At 40.6% G+C, this 19,616-nt stretch overlaps 1 protein-coding gene across 2 annotated transcripts in view; it reads left to right on the top strand.

The window, feature by feature from the left end:
* Nucleotides 1–13,409, top strand: part of SORBS2 (sorbin and SH3 domain containing 2) — a 240,325-nt gene extending 226,916 nt beyond the window's left edge. Inside the window, exons 26-29 of one of the 2 annotated variants that reach the window (XM_050947268.1) lie at nucleotides 755–862; nucleotides 8,106–8,155; nucleotides 10,513–10,619; nucleotides 11,469–13,409. In XM_050947268.1, the coding sequence (XP_050803225.1) occupies nucleotides 755–862; nucleotides 8,106–8,155; nucleotides 10,513–10,619; nucleotides 11,469–11,530 (327 nt within the window). In that variant the 3' untranslated portion in view covers nucleotides 11,531–13,409. The remainder of the gene's footprint in view (nucleotides 1–754; nucleotides 863–8,105; nucleotides 8,156–10,512; nucleotides 10,620–11,468) is intronic. The other variant, XM_050947269.1, reaches the window with a different exon arrangement.
* Nucleotides 13,410–19,616: the final 6,207 nt, after the last annotated feature.

Raw genomic sequence — 19,616 nt, 5'->3', positions numbered from 1 at the left:
CCCCGTCTAAGGCTTCTTTTGCATTTCTTTCTTGTTCACTCTTCCAATTTGTAAAAGGAGCCCATTGTTCACTCCGAGTAGATGTACAAACATTTCAATAACAACTCTTCACAAAATCCAAAGGACCAGACTTCCAGTTAGGATATTACACTTCACCATTTCCTCACAAATAATTCTCATTTTCTTCACATCCCCTTTGTCTTACAAGTTTTGATTTCCATGAAACAATTAGCTTTGAAAGCTAATTTACATAGGCACCAGCCTAACTGATATCCTTTTATTTATCATCCTCCACTGCCTTAAACATGCACTCAGAAAGCAAGTCAGATGTCAGCAGTGCTTTCAGTTTAATGTCAAAGGGCTATAATATCAGTTGCTAGTATTTCCCTGTTCGCTATGAACCTCCTGCTGTGTGCTTTTGAGTGTTCTATATTATTAATAGTCACTTCAATATTTAAATTTGCAGTGCTAGATCATATCCCCAAAAGGGTCATGGGTGAATAATCTTGCAAGTTGTAGTTGTAAATGTCAGTGTAACAGCCAGAGCAACTAAACAATGCTGCAGGTGATACAATAGCAACAGCACAGGTGTGCTGGACTAACAGATCAGCTTGTTCTTTGCATTTTAACACATGGGCCTTTTTAATTAAAGAATTAGCATGTCCAATTTGAATGAGCAAACAAAGCAGCAAAAATCACCTGTAGGGCTTTGTACTTAAGCTATGAACTTATACAATTTTTATGGTTTTTCCAGGCTGATTTAAAAAGAGAGATATTTGTTATGGGTAAACCTCCTCGTAGCCCTGTGATGACTAAGAGATCCTGCAACTCACCTGTCAGAGGTCACAGTTATTCACACAGGGTATGGTACTGAATGCCCAGTGTGTGATGTCAGCATTCTCCCCTAGCATAAGGAGTTTAAATAGCTAGTCTCCCGTTCTTTGTTTGATAACATGTGTTTGAATACTATCAGTACGCTGCGTTTCATTCCTGCTGTGCTGCAATGCTGCTGTCAAACTACAAAAATGATTTGCATAAAATCATAATGAAATTCTTTGTGGACAGCACCTTATGTTACAGTTCTGTTGTGTATTATATTTCCACTGGATTGCCCAGTGTTCACAAAACATCAAAAATGACAGAATTCTTTACATAAGTTAGTCTGTTTTTCTAACTATTTTCTAAATGGCTCCTCTTGTTTCAAAGCTTTTCCAGATTATTAAAATGTCCTTTTTATAGCCAAAAAAACCTAGATTTTATTGCATGTAATATGGCTTTTGCAATGTGTTCAATATTCCTTGATTTTTTTTTGCATTCATATTCTTCTTTTGAAAATATTTTGTTGCCATAGCAATGTGTGTGCTGCACTGACTTGATATCATGTTTTCTCCAGCACTGCTATTTGCAACTGTGATTCTCTTCAGCGTTTCCCTTCATAACAGTCATTATACATAATACATCTATTGTATTAAACCTAAAGATCAAATTATTTACAGAGTGTATGCATTGGTCTTATATTTTGTGCTCTAATATTCAAGAAGATTCTAAATGAACATATAATTTGTGGTATAGTATGCTGGGTTTTTTGGTTAGGACCAAAATGCTTTATATGTGTATCTTAACATTCAGTATGCTTTGTCTCAAAAGCATCTGAGACTGCTTTTGCCTCTTACTGTTGATAGCAGAATGGATTTGCAAGGAAGCATAGAGACAGGGCCGGCTCAGGCTTTTTTGTTGCCCCAAGCAGTGAAGGGGTGAGGGGAGGGGAAGCCACGATCGGCAGCATTTCAGCAGCAGCTCAGTTGCACCGCTTCATTCCTCAGTGGCAATTTGGCGATGAGTCCTTCACTCCAAGACAGACTGAGGGACCCGCCAATGAATTGCTGCTGAAGACCTGGATGTGCCACCCCTTCCCATTGGACGTCCCAAGTACCTGTTTGTTTGCTTGTGCCTGGAGCTGGCCCTGCATAGAGATCTCTTGCTGTGCAGTTGCCCTTTGATTTTACATTTGTCTCCCTCCCTCTGTCTGCTATGTGTAGGGGAGGTGTATTCTCCTCCCCCAACAAGATATTCGTGTTTCCATAGTTTCGCTGGATCCTTGTTTCCCATTAGGGTTGCCAACCCTCCCAGTTTGGCCAGAAGTCTCTCAGAATCAGGCTTGATCTCCCAGAGGCTACTGAAGCCAATCTGGGAGATTTTAGGCTGCTAAAAGTCTGCCAGTGCAGCGGGGCTATGGTAGGCTCCCCGTACTTGCCCTGGCTCTGCGTCATTCCTGGAAGCGGTGACATGCCCGACAGCAGCTCCTAAGAGGAGGGGTGGCCAATGGGTCTCTACATGCTGCCCCTGCCCCAAGTACCGACTCCGCAGCTCCCATAAGCCGGAAACGGGGAACCATGGCCAATGGGAGCTGCGGGGGCGGTGCCTGCAGGCAGCAGCAGAATGCAGAGCCACCTGGCCGCCCATGAGCCTTGGAGCTGCTGCCAGACGTGCCTCCCCCCGAGGTACCCAAGGTAAGCACCGCCGAACCCCCACACACCCTAACCCCCTGCTCCAGCTCCCTCCCGCACCCAAACTCCCTCCCAGAGCCCGCACCCCCTCACACACTCCAACCCCCTACCCCAGCCTGGTGAAAGTGAGTGAGGATGGGGGAAGAGCCTCAGAAGGGGCAGGGGCATGGCCTTGGGGAAGGGTGTTTGGGTTTGTGCAATTAGACAGTTGGCAACCCTATTTCCCATTGAACTGGTATGTACCAGAGACATCACAAAAAGACAAACCAGAAATTAGGTGGTAGGGGGTAGTGAACCAGAAATTAGGTGGTAGTGATATTGCTTGTTAGGAGGCAAATTAGAGGATAGATTCCATTCCCACTAAAGTAGAGAGAAGGTTTAGGTCCTATGTTACTCCGCATGATAGGATGCAAAAAACAGTATAAGGATGCTATACTGAGCAGTATGATGTGTTGTGTATTCTTTATGGGCTTAATTCCCAGACTAGGCACCCACAATTGCACACCTAATTTGCATGTCAGTTACCATATGTGCCCCAATTAGCCATCAGCATGCCAAAATGCCTTACATGCAGACACAGTTGCAGTAACCATACATGCAAATGAGGTGTGCAGTTGTGTATATGTTCATGCAGACAGTTGTAATTGTGCACTGTTGAAATTAAAGTCCTAAATCTTTTACTCCTACACAGGAGGCAATATGGTCTAGTAAACTGAGCCATGGGAATTGGAATCTAGAAACTCTGAGGGCTTAGCTACACTTGCAGCTGTAGAGCGCTTTAAGCTAAACTAGCCTTCGGAGAGCTCACTAGGAAAAGCGTTCCAGTCTGTCCACACTGAGAGCTGAAAGCGCACTGTTGTGGCCACATTTGCAGCACTTGCAGCTGCACTGGGAGCAGTGCATTTATGGGCAGCTATCCCAGCATTCAAGTGGCTGCAACATGCTTTTCAAATGGGTGGAGTATGACAGGGAGTGTAGGGGAGGGGAGAGGGTGGGTTTCTGGGGTGCTGAGTGTATGTCAACACGCTGTCTTGGAAATTCAGACCCCCCTGCCTCTCTCTCACTCACTCAAAGCAAACATTAGCTGTTTGTTTTTTTCTCAGACCAGATAAGCATCCGGCACTCCGAAACGGAGCTTTGAATGGACACTTCCGCGTCCCGAGTTCAAAGACAAGAGAGGCCACTTCAGTTAAGGGGATTATGGGACGTTTCTGGAGGCCAGCTAGAGCGTTGAAATGTTACTTCTCGTTTACACTGGCACTGAAGCGTCTCATCCAATATGCAACAGCTGTTAATCCTGTTGGGGAGGTGGACTACCAGGAGTGCTCCAGCCGGGGAGTCAGAGCGCTCTTTGTGTCTTGCCAGTGTGGATGGGGAGTAAGGTAGAGTGCTCTGAGAGGCTTTACTGTGGTATAACATGCAAGTGTAGCCAAGGCATAAGTCCCTCTGCGACCCCAATCACTCTATTGCCTGAGGGTATGTCTGCACTGCAATTAAAAATCTGCAGCTGGCTCATGCCGGCTGACTCAGGGTTGCAGGGCTCAGGCTGTTGGACTGTTTGATTGCAGTGTAGACTTCTAGACTAGGACTGGAGCCCAAGCTCTGGGACCCTCCCACCTTGCAGGGGCCTAGAGTCCAGGCTCCACCATGAGCCCAGAAGTCTACGCTGCAATGAAACATTAACCCCTTAGCCCAGGCCCTGCAAGCCCAAGTCAGCTGACATAGGCCAGCCACAGGTTTTTAACTGCAGTGTAGACATATGGACGGGTCGTGACTTAGGGCACCCAGGGCTGCTTTAATGAGCTCCAACTCACAAGTGTAGCCAAGCCCTGAGGGTCTAGGTTTCCTGGTTTGTCATCCCAGCTCTGCTCCTTACCTGACATAGACTAGTCTCTGCCTAGCCTTTCTTTGTGTTTCTGCATCTAAACAATGGAGATCAAAGTCCCTATTTACCTTGCAAGGACATTGTGATGCTTTATTATTTGTTTCTACAGTTCTGTGAATATGTAAAGTATTATGTATTTGCTAAATACTATTATTTCTAATTAAGTCTGGAATGTAAAATTATCTCTTGCCTTGAGTACCAATGCATTTTACACTCTGTCATGTCAACATTATCTGACTTAAGCAGAGATACTCTATTTAACAGAGACGCGTTGGAATTACATGGAGAAGACAACAGTAGTAGTATACATTGCTTGACTCATTTTTTCCTCATTTGGCATATGTTCAAGGTATTCAGTCATTTATAATATTGTTTTTAAGGATGTTACCCTTTATTGTTTGCAAAAAAAAAACCCAAAACAAATTAACAACAACTCATCAATAGGAGTTTAAAAGAGAAGTACATGGAGCCTGCCACTGGTATTCAAATCACATTCAAGGGTTTGCAGAAGGGCAGATAGAGCATAGGTCAGGAGCACGTATTGAATCCAGTCCCAATACTTGTTCCCATTTCTGCTTGATCAGTCAGATTTTGATGAGTGTTTACCACAGTCAGATAATACGTTTTGTTTTATCATTTGAATGTCTCACCATTAGATGACATAAAAACAAAGATACTTTAAGAATGTTTTATGCCTATCACATAAACAGAATTTATATCAGGAAGGATAGACAAACATGTAGGGACAGATTTTCAAAGATATTTAGGCAACTAAATATGCAGCTCTGTGCTTAGTGGGATTTTCAAAAGTCTTAAGTGTCTAACTCTTATGGGAGATAGACTTTTGCAAATCCACTAGATGCCGCTGTCTCTTTAGGCAGCTAAATACCTTTGAAAATCTGGCCCTAAACTCTATAAACATGATATTGAGACTGTTTCTAATGTTCTCTCCAATAAATTGTGTGCACTAATTTAAAAATAACCTTGGGTGCAACATTAACATTGTGTAACTTTAGCTAAATGAAAAACTGTGATGATTATAATGTGCAATTTGTAACCCTTAATCAAAATGTGGCTTAACTTGTTAGCTTCAGTATAAATCTGTATGTATTCTACTCGGACAGCTAGCAACACTACATATCAATTTGTTTTTTATGTTACGATTTTTGCACTGGGAGTGCTGCAAAATACTCAGGCAGTCATGTGCCTAGCAACAAAGGAGAAAGTTGTCTACAATCACATGACAAATTGGGCTGCAAAGAGAGTTTTGTCCAGTCTTCTTCAACTATAAGGATGGTGGACAAGGAGTAGGGGCTTTGAAATGGATCAAAGTGTTTGTAGAGGGAAGAATTTGTATTTATCCACCCCAGGTACAAAGGGCTTCTCAAGAAAAGGAAAAAACCCACCACCTTTAAATAACTATTTTGTTTGAAATCTTGTATATTCATGTGGTGGATCAGTTTCTATTATAGATGCAATTGTCAAATCATAGGACCGTTCCAGTTTGAAAACTGGCTAAGGGGACTCTTTCAAGAGTGATAGACCATCATTTTACCTAACCTAAAAGCTTGCTTTAAAATTACCTAGTGATGCATGTTTTTGGTGGTTGTTTTTTTTTAAAATCAGATGGAAAAAATAGACATGGCTGTGAAGAGACTCTGTGAGAGGAGAACACTGAAGTAGTTTTTTTGTTATCTTTTTTAAAAGGTGTGTGGCTGGCTGTCTCTGAACTCTTTAGTTTGATTTGCTTAGCTCTGGCAACACTATTAGTAATTAATTAAGATTGAGAGTTGTCAGTGTATAAAGCAGTGGTCACCAAGCGGTCGACAGCAATCGACTGGTCGATCCTGGAAACTCTCCCAGTCAATCACACTCTCCAGCTGCTAAAAGTACAGTGGTGCAGCAGGGCTGCCACTAAGGCAGGCTCCCTTCCTGTCCTGGCCCCATGCTGCTCCCAGAAGAGGTCACCATGCACTGCTCTTGCAGCTCCCATTGGCCAGGAACAGGGAACTGTGGCCAATGGAAGCTGTGGGGGGCAGTACCTGCAGAGAGGGGCAGTGGGCGGAGCCACATGTCCCCCGCAGGGCCACGTTGGCCTGTTCCAGGAGTTGGCCGTGGTGTAGGAGGTTGCTGGGGTTCTGTGCCCATTAGAATTAGAAATAGTCCCATATGGAAACTGACAGCAGTGAACTCATGCTATGTAGTTTGCCCACTCTGCTAGGGAGGATACCACCCCACCTACAGAGTCATCAGGAAGACACTGTCTCCCATGGCTTTATTCCTTAGTGCCCCAGATGCTTATGTAGCTGTTGAGAGGCAGCAACTCTATGAGAATAAACATTTAAAAATTACCAATTTTTTGAGATACACTGAAATCTGGACAAGATGTCACTCTCTTATTTGGCAATCACTTGTTACTAGAGACTATCCCACGGTATGCTTAAAACTACAGTGTACCATTCTATTCCATCTTTATTAGAAGACCATCGTTAACAAGCACAAATTTGTGTTGGCCCCTTGAGTAGTCACTTCAGGTAGGCAGGTCCCTAAATATGTAACCATTTATAGAAAGAAGACCACCTCCTGAATTTCATCAGGAGCAGTTGAGAAACCAGTGCAGTTCCAGAGCACAGAAGCAATGACATCATACTGTGTTTCTTCGTTACTGCAAGTAAACAAAACATTGTTTTTCCCTATTTGAAGCTTCATAGTGAGCTTAAGAGTAACCTAAAATAAAGTGGACTGGAATAGTCAAACCTAGAGAAGACAAAAGTATGGACAAATATGATAACGTCCATGACATCAAAAAAAAAAAAAGTCCACTAACTCTTAATTAAATCATAGGAGAACATATGGAGTGAGTTATCTTTGGTACCTAGGTATCAAAGACCAGTTAAGATTTCCAAAGTACTTCCAGACTGCAAATTTCTTTGGTGAGGGGAGGGCAGCCTCCACTAATAGACAGCATAATCACAATAATAATTATTGCTTTCCTCCTCCAACCAGCATGTCCTCCATCTTTTCTGGATTGAGTCTAATGTGGATATAGATATAGATAGATATAAACAAATGGCTTCTATTTGTTCATAACATGGTGTGATTTTTTTTAGGAAGTTAAGGTTTTTCACTTCCAATATTAAAAGCATCTGTTACATATTGGGGTGGTGCTAATTTAAAAAGGAAGGTAACTCTTAAAAGGTCATTGCACTGGAAATATCTGCCAACTTTTCCCTTCTAAACTACATGTCGACATAATTAGTTTGATTCTTTTAAAAGTGTATGTAGGAATATTGTTTGTCTAGATAAATCATAATGAATGGATGCTCATACTTCACTGTTAAGAATGATTTTTGGTTCCTGTTTTGTCTGAGAACACACTTCAGGCAAAGATTGTAAAACAGGCATTATTTGCATTTGAGTTTCATGGTATCTCCATTCCTGCACTGTTAGTGATATTTGAAAAAGTAATCGGGCTCAACTCTGACCTTTTCCTTCAGCACGAAAAGATTTAGACTGGATAAATTAAAAGCTGTTCTTTTTTTAATTTTCACTATGTCCTTCAAAATAATCTAGTCTTTAAACCTGTAAAAGTTCTAGTGCTTGCTCTTTTCTTTATCTTTTAAAACAGAATATGTATCATGCCAGTATCCAAATTATACTTAAATTAGTAACAATTTTAAATCTTTATTACATTTCCAATCATTTCATTACAGCCACAGCGCCCTGTGTTTGCTCATGAAAACATACACAGTGGGGGGGAACCGTAAGTATATTTCTTATCTACTTAACCAGAGATACAACATTGGCACTTAAAGAAGGGGAACAATAGCCAGCATATTTTCCAAGGAATCAGTAAACTAGCTAGTAGAATCATAGGATAACACAGTTAGCTAAATACTGTTGAAAGACATCCAGGAAATCCGTGATGGCAAAACTGAATTATGAAGGGATATTATCTCACAAATGAAGATAAATGTACTATAGAGTAGCTACACACAAAAACTGCTACATTGCTCCATGTTTTACAGTTAAGATGGAAATTAATTTAAAAACCAGTTCATGGTCATTTTGTGATTCCTTCATTTTCAGATTTCTTGAGCAGAATGTCAGTTATAAAGAATAATAATTCAGCTTGTCTGCTACACTGGCCCTGAATTATCTCCTGTAAATTATTGTTTGTCAAGGGATCCTTCAGGATTAGGAAAGTGAGCAAAATGTAGGAAGTGAATGAAGTTGATAACAAGAATGCAACATCATATCTTACCAGGGACCTTGGCATGAACAAGTGATAAAACTAGATAAAGGGTAAAAATTTCAAAAGCATCTAAGTGACTTAGGCTCTTAAATTCAGTTTTCAAAAGTGACTTGGGCACTCTGGTCCTGATCCAAAACCAATTGGAGTCAATAGGAGTTATTCTGTTGGCTTCAGAAAGAGCTTTGTATCAGGCCCAGGTAGCCTAAGTCTCACTGACTTGCAATGAAATGAGACTTAAGCCCTGTGCCAAAGGGCCACATTTTTACAAGCCTAAAGATGCGCACAGACACTTAGAGGGTTTTTATAAGTGCCAGGGCACCTAACTCCCATTTAAATCTGTTCAGGCAGAGCATTATTCCATTAATTTTCAGCACTGACTTATAGACCCCACCACCAGAAAAATTAATCACCCAGTTCGGAATTCCTTGAAGCCAATGGGAATTTTGTTAGGTTGGAGGAAGTTTTAGGCACTCATATCATCCAAAGAGCCAGATTAGAGCTCAGCATAAGAGAACATAAAAACCTACACACATACTGCTTTGTAGCATCCCTGTGTTTCTACTGTATGCCAGAGGGGTAAGCTGTATGCTCAGCCCTGCATAGATGGACATGGAATGGGCAAAGAAGCATAGTGGAATGTGGGGGGATCTTGACTACATCCCCACAGTACGCCAACTGGCACAGTAAGAGTTGTTGTAATCTGCTATTGGGACCAATAGGAGACTGTTCCCCTTCCTGGAGAAAGAAGACTGTAGAGAAGAAAGGAAGGAATTCCATCCCTGGGATGCTCCTCGGCTGCTGCAATTACATGTGACTCCTTATGCAGGACTATTGTATAAGCACCATCTAGCCCTAATAACTTAATACACTATTCTTTCACCTCTAACACAGGGACTGAAAGAAAATGAGTTTGGTGGTCTCATTTCTCTTGCCATTTATCCATCACATACATCATCATGTAACTGAAAGGCCAGGATTGAAAAAGTAGAGCGTACTGTAAGGTAGAAATGCAGCAGAATGAAAAACCTGTTTGTGAAAGCTAGCACAGTTTGTCTTACGTACGGCCTGATTCAAGCTATTACATTCATGACAACTAAGGTCACTCAAAAATGTAAAACAATAAATTAACCAGGTGAAATGTCTAATGTTCCACTCATTCCTAGTATGTGCCTTCCTTTTAGCGTTTCTTTTCTGCCAGGGATATACAGTACTTTTTTCATTTTTTCCCTTCCTTTTCTCTCCCACTTTCTCCATTTCCATCTATTTTTATTTTATCTGTTCAGCCTCTGAGGCTGCTCTGATTTACAGTGAGGGCCAAGTACATGGCTAGCCAGACCCAGAATCCAGGAGGTGCAAAAGGGACATACACCATAGGAGGAAGTGGGAGAAGTTAGTTTATCTCCTAAGATATTGGGACCAGCATCTTAATTTCTCCCCCCCCCCCGCCACATCATTTTACTCTTTCCCCCTCTCCTTTAGGCCATGGCTACTCCACCCTCATCTTTCTTTTCCCACCTAACTCTTTCTCAAATGCTTCATGCCTTCTCAGAATAGAGTTGAGAGGATTTGTGTATTAGCATTTTCAGTTAGATTGCATAGCTGTATGAATCCCACTGTAAACAATTTAGTAATCTCACATGCGTTGTCTTTTACATAAACTATGCTCTGAATTCCATTCTGGACCTAGTCCCATAAGTACTTATGCAGGCAAAAGTTTCCTGCATTGCTGTTTTCCAATAGCAATGTTGTAGTTTTTAGTGGAGTGTGTTACCTTGAAAGTTAATTAAATGTTTGACAAGCTCCTCGAGCTAAGTAAAGGTGAAAAGAACTTATTTTTTTAAAACACACTATTTGTCCTGTTTAAGGTTTCAGGCTCTATATAACTATACTCCTAGGAACGAAGATGAACTGGAGCTCAGGGAGGGAGATATCATTGATGTGATGGAAAAGTGTGATGATGGATGGTTTGTGGGTATGTTTTATTTTGGTTGGTTTGTTTTTTTTTTAATTTCAGAAATATTTGCTGCCCTCATTGTTTTCTTATATTTAGATAATTGTATAATTTGATGCGTTATGAATGCCAAATTACAATCAATTTGCCAGTTAGAATAACCCTGATTATGCTGAAGTCTTTGGGGACTAGCCTGATCCAAAGCCCTCTGAAGTCAATAGGTAGCATCCCACTTATTTAATGAAGAGCACTATCATGCAACCTTCACCTAGACTGAGTGGAATTTATTCACATAATTATCCCATAGATTTCAATGGGACTACTCATGTAAGTAAGTATTACTCTCTCTGAATAAGGGTTTCAGAAATGGGACCAAAGAAAGTTGACTTGATCACTCCAAACATTTTACATAAACTAAAAAAATATTTTATACTTGTCCTGCTAATCCTAAATTATTTTGGAAATCCTACAGAACTGCTGATGACATCCACCCTTATGCCAGATTATTTCATTACAATTAATATTGTTAGATAACTCTCAAAGTTACTAGGTCAATATTTTATTATGTTAAAATTATTACAAATTATAATCTGGATACACATAATTGAAATAAAATAACATAACTATGCATCTTGTAGTTGCTTTCCCTTCATCATATTTTAAGCTGATAACAGTTTGCGACTGGGAAATGTAATTCATCAAGCTATGCAATGCACAGGGTCAGTTTGGCTTTCTACAAGCATAAAAAGTCTCTCCTGTCCTAATATTTGTAGTGCTAATGAAATTTCATAAACTGAAAACAAAATTTAAAGGCCACACATGCATAGTTATTTCTTACTGTCATCTTTCATTTATTACTTCTACTTTCAGGAACCTCAAGAAGAACCAAATTCTTTGGTACTTTCCCTGGAAACTATGTCAAGAGGCTGTGAATTTTTCCCCCTACTTATTTATGCATCTCTGCAACACATCTGCATAAAGCGGCTAGAAAACATGCTACAACAGGCCTTCTGTTTTCTTGCTTTGCAGTCTCAAATAAAGGTCATCTAGTTCATCATCATCCCCATCCTCATCTGCCAAACCGTTCCAGCAGTATTACAGCAACGACTACAGTGTATGAATAACTAAGCTTTTATGAAACAAGAGGAATCGTTTCAACATTTAAGTACTTTTTTCTGCTTTAGTCCCCCCCCCCCCCCCGTCCCCATTAGCAACAAAGGAATAGGAAAACCTTGATGGAAGGTACACAGGTGACTCACCATGGGAAAATCTGCATTGTTTGGGACATTTGTGGTACTAGCATTAAATGCTATGCAAAAATTTGATTCTTAGCTTCCACCTGGTACAAAGACAAAGTTGCTTACTTTTTAAAAAAAATAAAAAGTTGTGTCCACATTCTTTTTAGCTTGGCAACTTACGTTGCTTTCACTCTGCTGTATCACAAGTTTGCCTATTCTCCTGGTTTACGATATATGACAATTATAATATAGATTTTTTTTTTGCCTGCACTTATATGTTGTAACATATGCACAGCGATTGTAAAATGTCAAGCAAGAGTAGTTAAAATGGGGGAACTGCAAGTGTGTTGGATGGGTGTGATTGTATTGGTTAAATCTTATTTTTTCGAAATAAGCTATAGTGCTTTCTGTTAAAACTCAAGAAGTGCAAGAGGCATGAAATCTTGAGAGTTTGTGGATAATGATGAGACAATGAGCTATCAAGATAGACAACAATAGCGATCTACTGGTGTCTAACATTACATGACTATATCTAAATTTGTTGTAATAATCAGCAACATGAATTTGAGAGGTTAGTGTTTTTATTTATCAGATGAAGCTTACAGAACAAACAGTGTTAGTGCAACATTGTATTCTAACATAGCCACCTGAAAAAATATGCACAGATGTACTGATTTTATTTCACTAGCTATATATGTATATGTTAACAAAATCTGAATTCTTGTTTAGGAATATAGTACACACAAAAACCAAGTCACAGCTATTAAAACTGATACATTTTAGTATTTTTTTTCTGAATGAAACAAATGTCTGAACACACCATTCTTTTTCCTTATGCGAAGGTAAGCAAAAATAATATATGAAATTACGAGACAGGATGATAATTGTGGCTTTATACAAAACAATTCAAATTTGGTTTCTTCAGCACCTTATAGATGGTAAAGGCTTCTATTGCATTTTTCTTGTGATAAAGGGTTGATCTTATCACTATGTAAGTAGTCTCTAGCATTTTGTACTTTTTTGTACAGAACCATTTTGGTGTTGATTTAAAAAAAAAATCAAAGTTCTTCATTTGATCTTTGCCATTTTCATAAGACAGAACATCTTTACTTGCCCCTCTTACCATAAGCACACCTGGATAGTGCAATTCTGTAAAATAGCATTTTATGCAAAAATTTATTAATGGTTTTAGTAGCCAAATCTAAATGTACATATGACTTTATTACAGAAAAATGTCATTAAGACAAAGGTAAAGAAACATCTTTGTGCAGCATACCTTTATTACTGCAGATTTCATGGCAAAAGCTTTATATTTCAAAAGCTTTCAATTTTAATTTAGATCTGCATGCAGCTTTGCTGTGAGATTCATACCTATCTTTGATGCCATTTATGCTGGAAGACAAATATCTGTTGCCTGTGATATTTAAAAAAGTACTGTTTCTACTCTGTAACTGATTTTTAAAAATACAAGTTTTTCATACCTGGCTTTCAGGTAATTGACTTTAAATTCTTATAAGCAAAGGATCTGTGTTTTTTCTTGAATAGACTTCTAATAAATTCTGCTTGGAGTACACTTCAGCTTTTCTTCCTGTTATTTCTCGATTTACACCATCACATATTTTTATCCTTAGTTTCTTTGTATTTGAACTGAAATTAACCCATCAACCCAGCTTTATCTGGGGACACAATCAGAGAGGTTTGTCTGCCACCAAACATAGTATTTGTTGTCAATTTACATAATCCTACACTTTCAGCTTCTGACACATTAGATTTTTAAAAAGACAAAAACAGCATTACTTCACTCAAATAGCTTTTCCCTGATGTTAGTTATGTAGAGCTCTCAGCCTTGTTCCATACTGGTACTTCAGATAATTTACATTAAGGAATTTGCCAGCTTTTAATGTCCTTTACTCAAATAATATCTCCTAAAATATTTGCATCCAGAAGAAATTTTCAGGAATGACATTTCTGTACCGATCTTCTGGGACTGTACTACCATTCCCAGAACTACCTGTACCTTTGAGGAGCATGCTGGTGTAAGGGGATACAAAAACAACAGTCTAAACTTTTAACATTGGCCAAAAATCCTACATTTAATTCCTTTGACTAACTTAGATAAGCCAACACTGTGCCAATCGTGTAAAATGAAAAAACACCACAGTAATTTTACTTAAAGATGACAAAATTATATATAAAGTTGGTTTCACACTCCAAGTGCAAAGACTAAGCTCTTCTATCCCACGCATTATGGCTTTATCTACACCTATAGCAGAAGTTCTCAACCTTTTTTTTTTTAAGCCTCCCCCCCAACATTTTATAAAAACACCATAGCCCATCTGTGCCACAATAACAGGTTTTCTGCATATAAAAGCCAGGGCCCACGCAGTGGGGCTTCAGAATTCTGCCCTGGGCTCCAGCGAGTCTAATACTGGCCCTGGTTGAGAACTACTGCACTATAGCACCTATGTTGGCACAGCTATGCCAGCATAGTCCCCTAGCAAAGACACAATGTATGTCAATAGAAGCATCTTCTGTTGTGGGAATACGTAGACCAACTCAAAGCCTACAGTAGGAACACTTTTACCATTATGGGAATACCGTTAGATTCTACACTACCAGCAAAGCACTCCTAGTGTATACACATATAGCGTAGATACAGCTATACTGACAAAGCTGGGCTTTGCACCAGTATAGTAAAACCACCCCTTACCAGCAAAACAAGCTATTCAGGTAAAAAACACAGTTTGCCAGTGTAGTAAGATGAGTCCATGAGACATAAACCCTTGGTATCAGGGCCCAGTATGAGGCCTGAACTAGAGTAATAGTCAAGACATTGTTAAGCAAAGCTGGTCTGTGAGCTAGAGGCAGGTCCCATTCACAGAAGTTGGCAAGAAGAGGGCTGCTAGAAGTCACTAAAAAAATGAACATGTGCCAAGACAGCACCAGAACAGTGGGGTACGAACATATCCTACACAGATAACAAGGAACAGATAGACCTAGCCTAAAGACAGTATAAAAGTATATGATGGATAGACAATATGAAAGAACAATATGATGGATAAACAATATGATGGCTGGATAGTTTGTTCAGACCAACCTGTGTCAAGAGAAATGCAACCCCCTAATAGAGGGGCTGTACCTCAGTACGTTCAATGATGCGTAACCTGTTTGTACCTGTGTATAAAAATACATCCCTAAGTGGGTGTCTTTGTCCAGCCTAGGGGGCAGTGGAAAATCCCACCACCGACTGAGCTGTGTCCATTGCCAGGGGGCACAAATTCGTAGTATGTCCTGTAGAGTCTATAGGAAACTATTACTGTGCTCCGTTTGACAATAAACCGGGCCCAGGTGCCTTCGTTCCTTATTGGAGTCTGTGGTCATTGGGGGTTCTCTACGGGTCTGCTGTGTCAGCTACCTGCGCAGAGCCGGGTCAGCACATAGAGGGAACACACATGCAGTCGACTGATACCAACATTGAACTGAGCAGAGCACCACACTGGTAGCGTCTGACGACAGCCAGTATAACTGCATCCATCCTATAGACTTCTGCAGGCATAACGATATCCGTCAGAAATCGCACTACTGACCAACATTGCTATGCCCCCAGAAATCTGTAGTGGAGACCTGGCCTGACCACTTCCACTGGGAATAGCAATCACCTTGAACTGAAGAGGTATGAATTGCTCCCACCTCAACACATTGTAAGTAGAACTACTGACACACCTAGCTTTTTGCTCCTGCTGTCCCCCAACATACACATCAGTCTTTGTTCTGGAGACACACACACTTTGTACAATGAGAAGTTTTCTGAGGAACACCCAGGCTTTGTTGTAGGTCATTAATTCTCTTAGGCCTGGTCTACACTTTTAGGCCTTGGCTACATTTGTGAGTTATAGCGCAATAAAGCCTCCCAGAGCACTGTACCTCATTCCCCATCCACAAGGCACATACAGCGCTGTATCTCCGCGGCTACAGTGCTGATGGTACTCCACCTCCCTGAGAGGAATAACGTTTGCTGTGCCTTGGCTACAACTCCCGGGTGTCAGTGTGAATGAAGAGTTAACTTACTGTGCTGTGCTAATCCCCTTATCAAGTGGCCACTCTTCTCATTGTGATCCGCTGCAGGAATGCCAAAGTGCCCTTTCAAAGCTCCATTTCAGAGAGAAAAAGCAAACATTTTGCTGTTTGCTTTGAGTGAGTGAGAGAGAGAGAGAGAGAGAGAAGCAGGTGGGATGGGGGGGGGTCTGAACTTACAAGACAGCGTGCTGACACACTCTCAGCACTCCAAAAACCCATTCTCTGCCCCCACACTCCCTGTCACACTCCACTCCACCCCACCCCTTTTGAAAAGCACGTTGCAGCCACTTGAATGCTGGGATAGCTGCCCATAATGCACCGCTCCCAATGCAGCTGCAAACATGGCCACGACAGTGCACTGGCAGCTGTCAGTGTGGACAGACTGCAGCGCTTTCCCTACTCAGCTGTACGAAGGCGGGTTTAACTCACAGCGCTGTACAGCTGCAGGTGTAGCCATACCCTTACAAGTTTTGCTTGCATACTGACATAGCTATGGTCACACCCCTAACTACTATAGCTATTGCAGCAAAGGCTGTTGTATAAATCCAGTCCTATTGCTGATATCGCTTTTTTTCCTTTTGGGAACTGGTATAAATTATACCAGCAAACAACTTATTTTTCCAGTAAAAGCTGTGCCTCCACTAGGAGGGTTTGCCAATATAACTGTAACTCTTTCTAGTGTAGAAAAGGCCTTTGCTATTCATTAATCTCTATAAAATACCCAGAACCTCAACTGGTATTGTTTAAGGGTGAGATTTTCAAAAATGCGTAAGAAATACAAATATCCAAAGTCATCTTCTAGGTTCTGTCTACACTGCAATAAAAGACTCAACGTGGGTGGCCTGGGTCAGTTGACCTGGATTCTTAGAGCTTGGGCTGCAGGGCTATAAAATTACAGTATAAGATACTCAGGCTAGAGCCCAGGCTCTGAGACCCACATAGCCTGGGCTCCAGCCCAAGTCAGCTGGCCTGGGCCAGCCACAGTTGTGCTGTGGGTCTTATCACTGTGCAGACATAGCCATAGGCAGTTTTGAAAATCCCACCCTAAATCTACAAATGCAGTAGGATTGCTACATAAACTTGTTAGTCTCTAAGGTGCCACAAGTACTCCTGCTCTTTTTGCGGATACAGACTAACACAGCTGCTACTCTGAAACCTACATTTTTGTGTCTGTCCTCTGGCCCACTACTCTATATGCAAATAACACAGCTGGGGATAATATAAGTACACAAAGTATCCTCTGCATTCACTGATTCTGAAATTTATGGTCTAAAATAGCTATCATGCTAAGCATATCAGAGAAACTTCCTCCTTGGATCACATCATCTGATTGTAGATTACATGCATCCTGTTCATCTGAAGGCAATCATAATCCTGATAATCATCCATTGTGAAGGACCTGTGACACAGGAGACCTGAATTAGGCAGCAGGGTCCCGACAGCCTATAGTCCTCATTGCCCCCTCCGTGATCCAGTATGGTACCAATACTACAGTAACTCTTGTGCTGTTTATTTTACACTGTGCCCTAATTTTCAATATGCTGCAGATTTTAATATTGAAAATGCATGTAGAAGCTGTCAGAGGAAAGCTGCAAATTTTAGCAGCCAGGCAAGGGCCATCTGTGTCGTCTGACACTTAAGAACATAAGAACGGCCATACTGGGTCAGACTAAAGGTACATCTAGCCCACTATTCTGTCTTCCGACAGTGGCCAAGGCCATGTGCCCCAGAGGGAATGAACAGAACAAGTAATCATCAAGTGGCCCATTCCCAGCTTCTGAGAATAGGCGTGGCAACCTAAAATAATCATCTGTCCACAGAGCAGCTATGGTCCGAACATCATACTTCAACCCTGAGATAAAGAAGCCAGTTTGAGAGGTGGACAGCTAATCCAGGGAGGACATGTAATCTCTCTGCCAATATGCCAATTATGTGTTCTGACAACCTCTTTGGAATAGTTTCCAAAACTTCTTCCAAGAAAAGACTCCACAGAAATGATAAACCCGCATCTTGCAGACCCTTTTGCAGAACATCTGCACAAGGAATATAAATCAGTTTGTGCTTAAGTGGAACTTAAGCATGCTGACTCTCTATGCAAGGGTAAATTTCACACTTTGAGTCCAAAATGAAACCCTCCATTCTCTGTTTTCAAATACAGAACCACAAAGTACCCAATAAGTCTCAGCATATGGTGAAACTATATATAATAGTTTTATGAGTTTGTTGTGATCATCTGTGTGGCAAGCACAGGCTATGTAAAAACAAAAGAATGTGGGTTGAAATTTCAAGTAATGGTATATTTTGACCTGAGCCACAGGGACAGCATATGAACATGTGCTCAACAGTTTATTAAGACACTGTTGCCAATAACTGAAGCAAGGCATGTTGTCATGCCATTTTGTAATGTTTGGTATTTATTACTTGCCTTTAAATGCCCATGTACAAAGTGTGATAGGAACATAAGGTGCTTCCTGTACATTCGGAAAAGCACTGCACTTACCTAATGTGAAATAGATGAGAACTATCAGCTAAGTATTAGGTACGTAGCTGTAATAGGACCTTAGATAACTGCTAAAAATATTCCCTAACAGCAGTTATAGATATGAAGGGTGAAATCCTTGATCCACTAAAGTCAAATGTCAAACTCCCATTGACTTTAGTGGAGCCAAGACTTCACCCATAGAACTGAATTTGTATTCAAGTTTCTGTCTTAGCCAGAAGAAAACTGAAACAGAAAATAGAAGTAGCTAAACAATGCACATTTGTTCATTATAGCGATTCCTCGTTTAATTGCTCCTACTGCATACTACAGTATCAGTTCCTGGAGTCAACTGACATCTGTTTAAATATTACAAATAAAAGCCATGTTATCATAACTAATCCCTTAGGTAATTGTAGAATATCAATAGATCAAGACCGCAGTGTGGGAAATAGCTTTTACAAATCTGAAAAAGTGTTTTAGATAAGAAATAAGCATAAATTAGATCAAGAGCTGAATCCACCAAGAAAGGTCATTTTACGGAGGCTGACACTCCAATACTGAGATCTAGAAATCAGAGCTGAACAGTAGCTGAGCAGAAAGCCTCACCAGCAGGCAATGAGCAGGCAGCAGCCAATTTGTAAATGGATATTTAGAAGACATCGATTTCTTATAAAGCACTACAGCAATCTTAAACAGGTTAGCTGTTGGGATGCAAAGACAGTAATTGGGTTTGTTTGGTGTTAGCCAAAAGAGTACTTTTCTACATCCTGGTTACAAATACCCTGGAACAGTTACTATTACTGTGGTTCAGTCTTTTGAATCACATCTACTAGCCAGTCAGTATCTTTCTTGATAAAGCCACTGAGAATTGAGTGAAAGTCCATTCAAGGGGAAAGTTGTTCTCTCAGTTTAGGCAATGAGTGTCTCTAAAGATGGCTTATTATACATGTTAAATGCTGTTTAAAGCAAAGAAGGTGTTCTGCACTGGCATATACATAAGCTATATGTTGTTCTCAAAACTCCAAAAGAACACTATACACATTCATGCAGCACCTTTCCAGGTTTAGTGAGCACTGGAGGAAATAATGAAATCAGTGAAGAGCATGAACATCATCAAGCTGTAATTGTTGGTCTAATCCTGGTTGTTGCTTGCATTCAGCCCAAATCTTTAGCAGCTCTGCACACTCCGTATGTGAAGCAATTTACAGAACTGTGCCCTCT

This window comes from Gopherus flavomarginatus, chromosome 3, assembly GCF_025201925.1.
Source record: "Gopherus flavomarginatus isolate rGopFla2 chromosome 3, rGopFla2.mat.asm, whole genome shotgun sequence".
In the NCBI taxonomy this organism is placed as follows: domain Eukaryota; kingdom Metazoa; phylum Chordata; order Testudines; family Testudinidae; genus Gopherus; species Gopherus flavomarginatus.
Note: the sequence above shows the minus strand (reverse complement) of the source record. Positions and strands in the feature narration are given on the sequence as shown.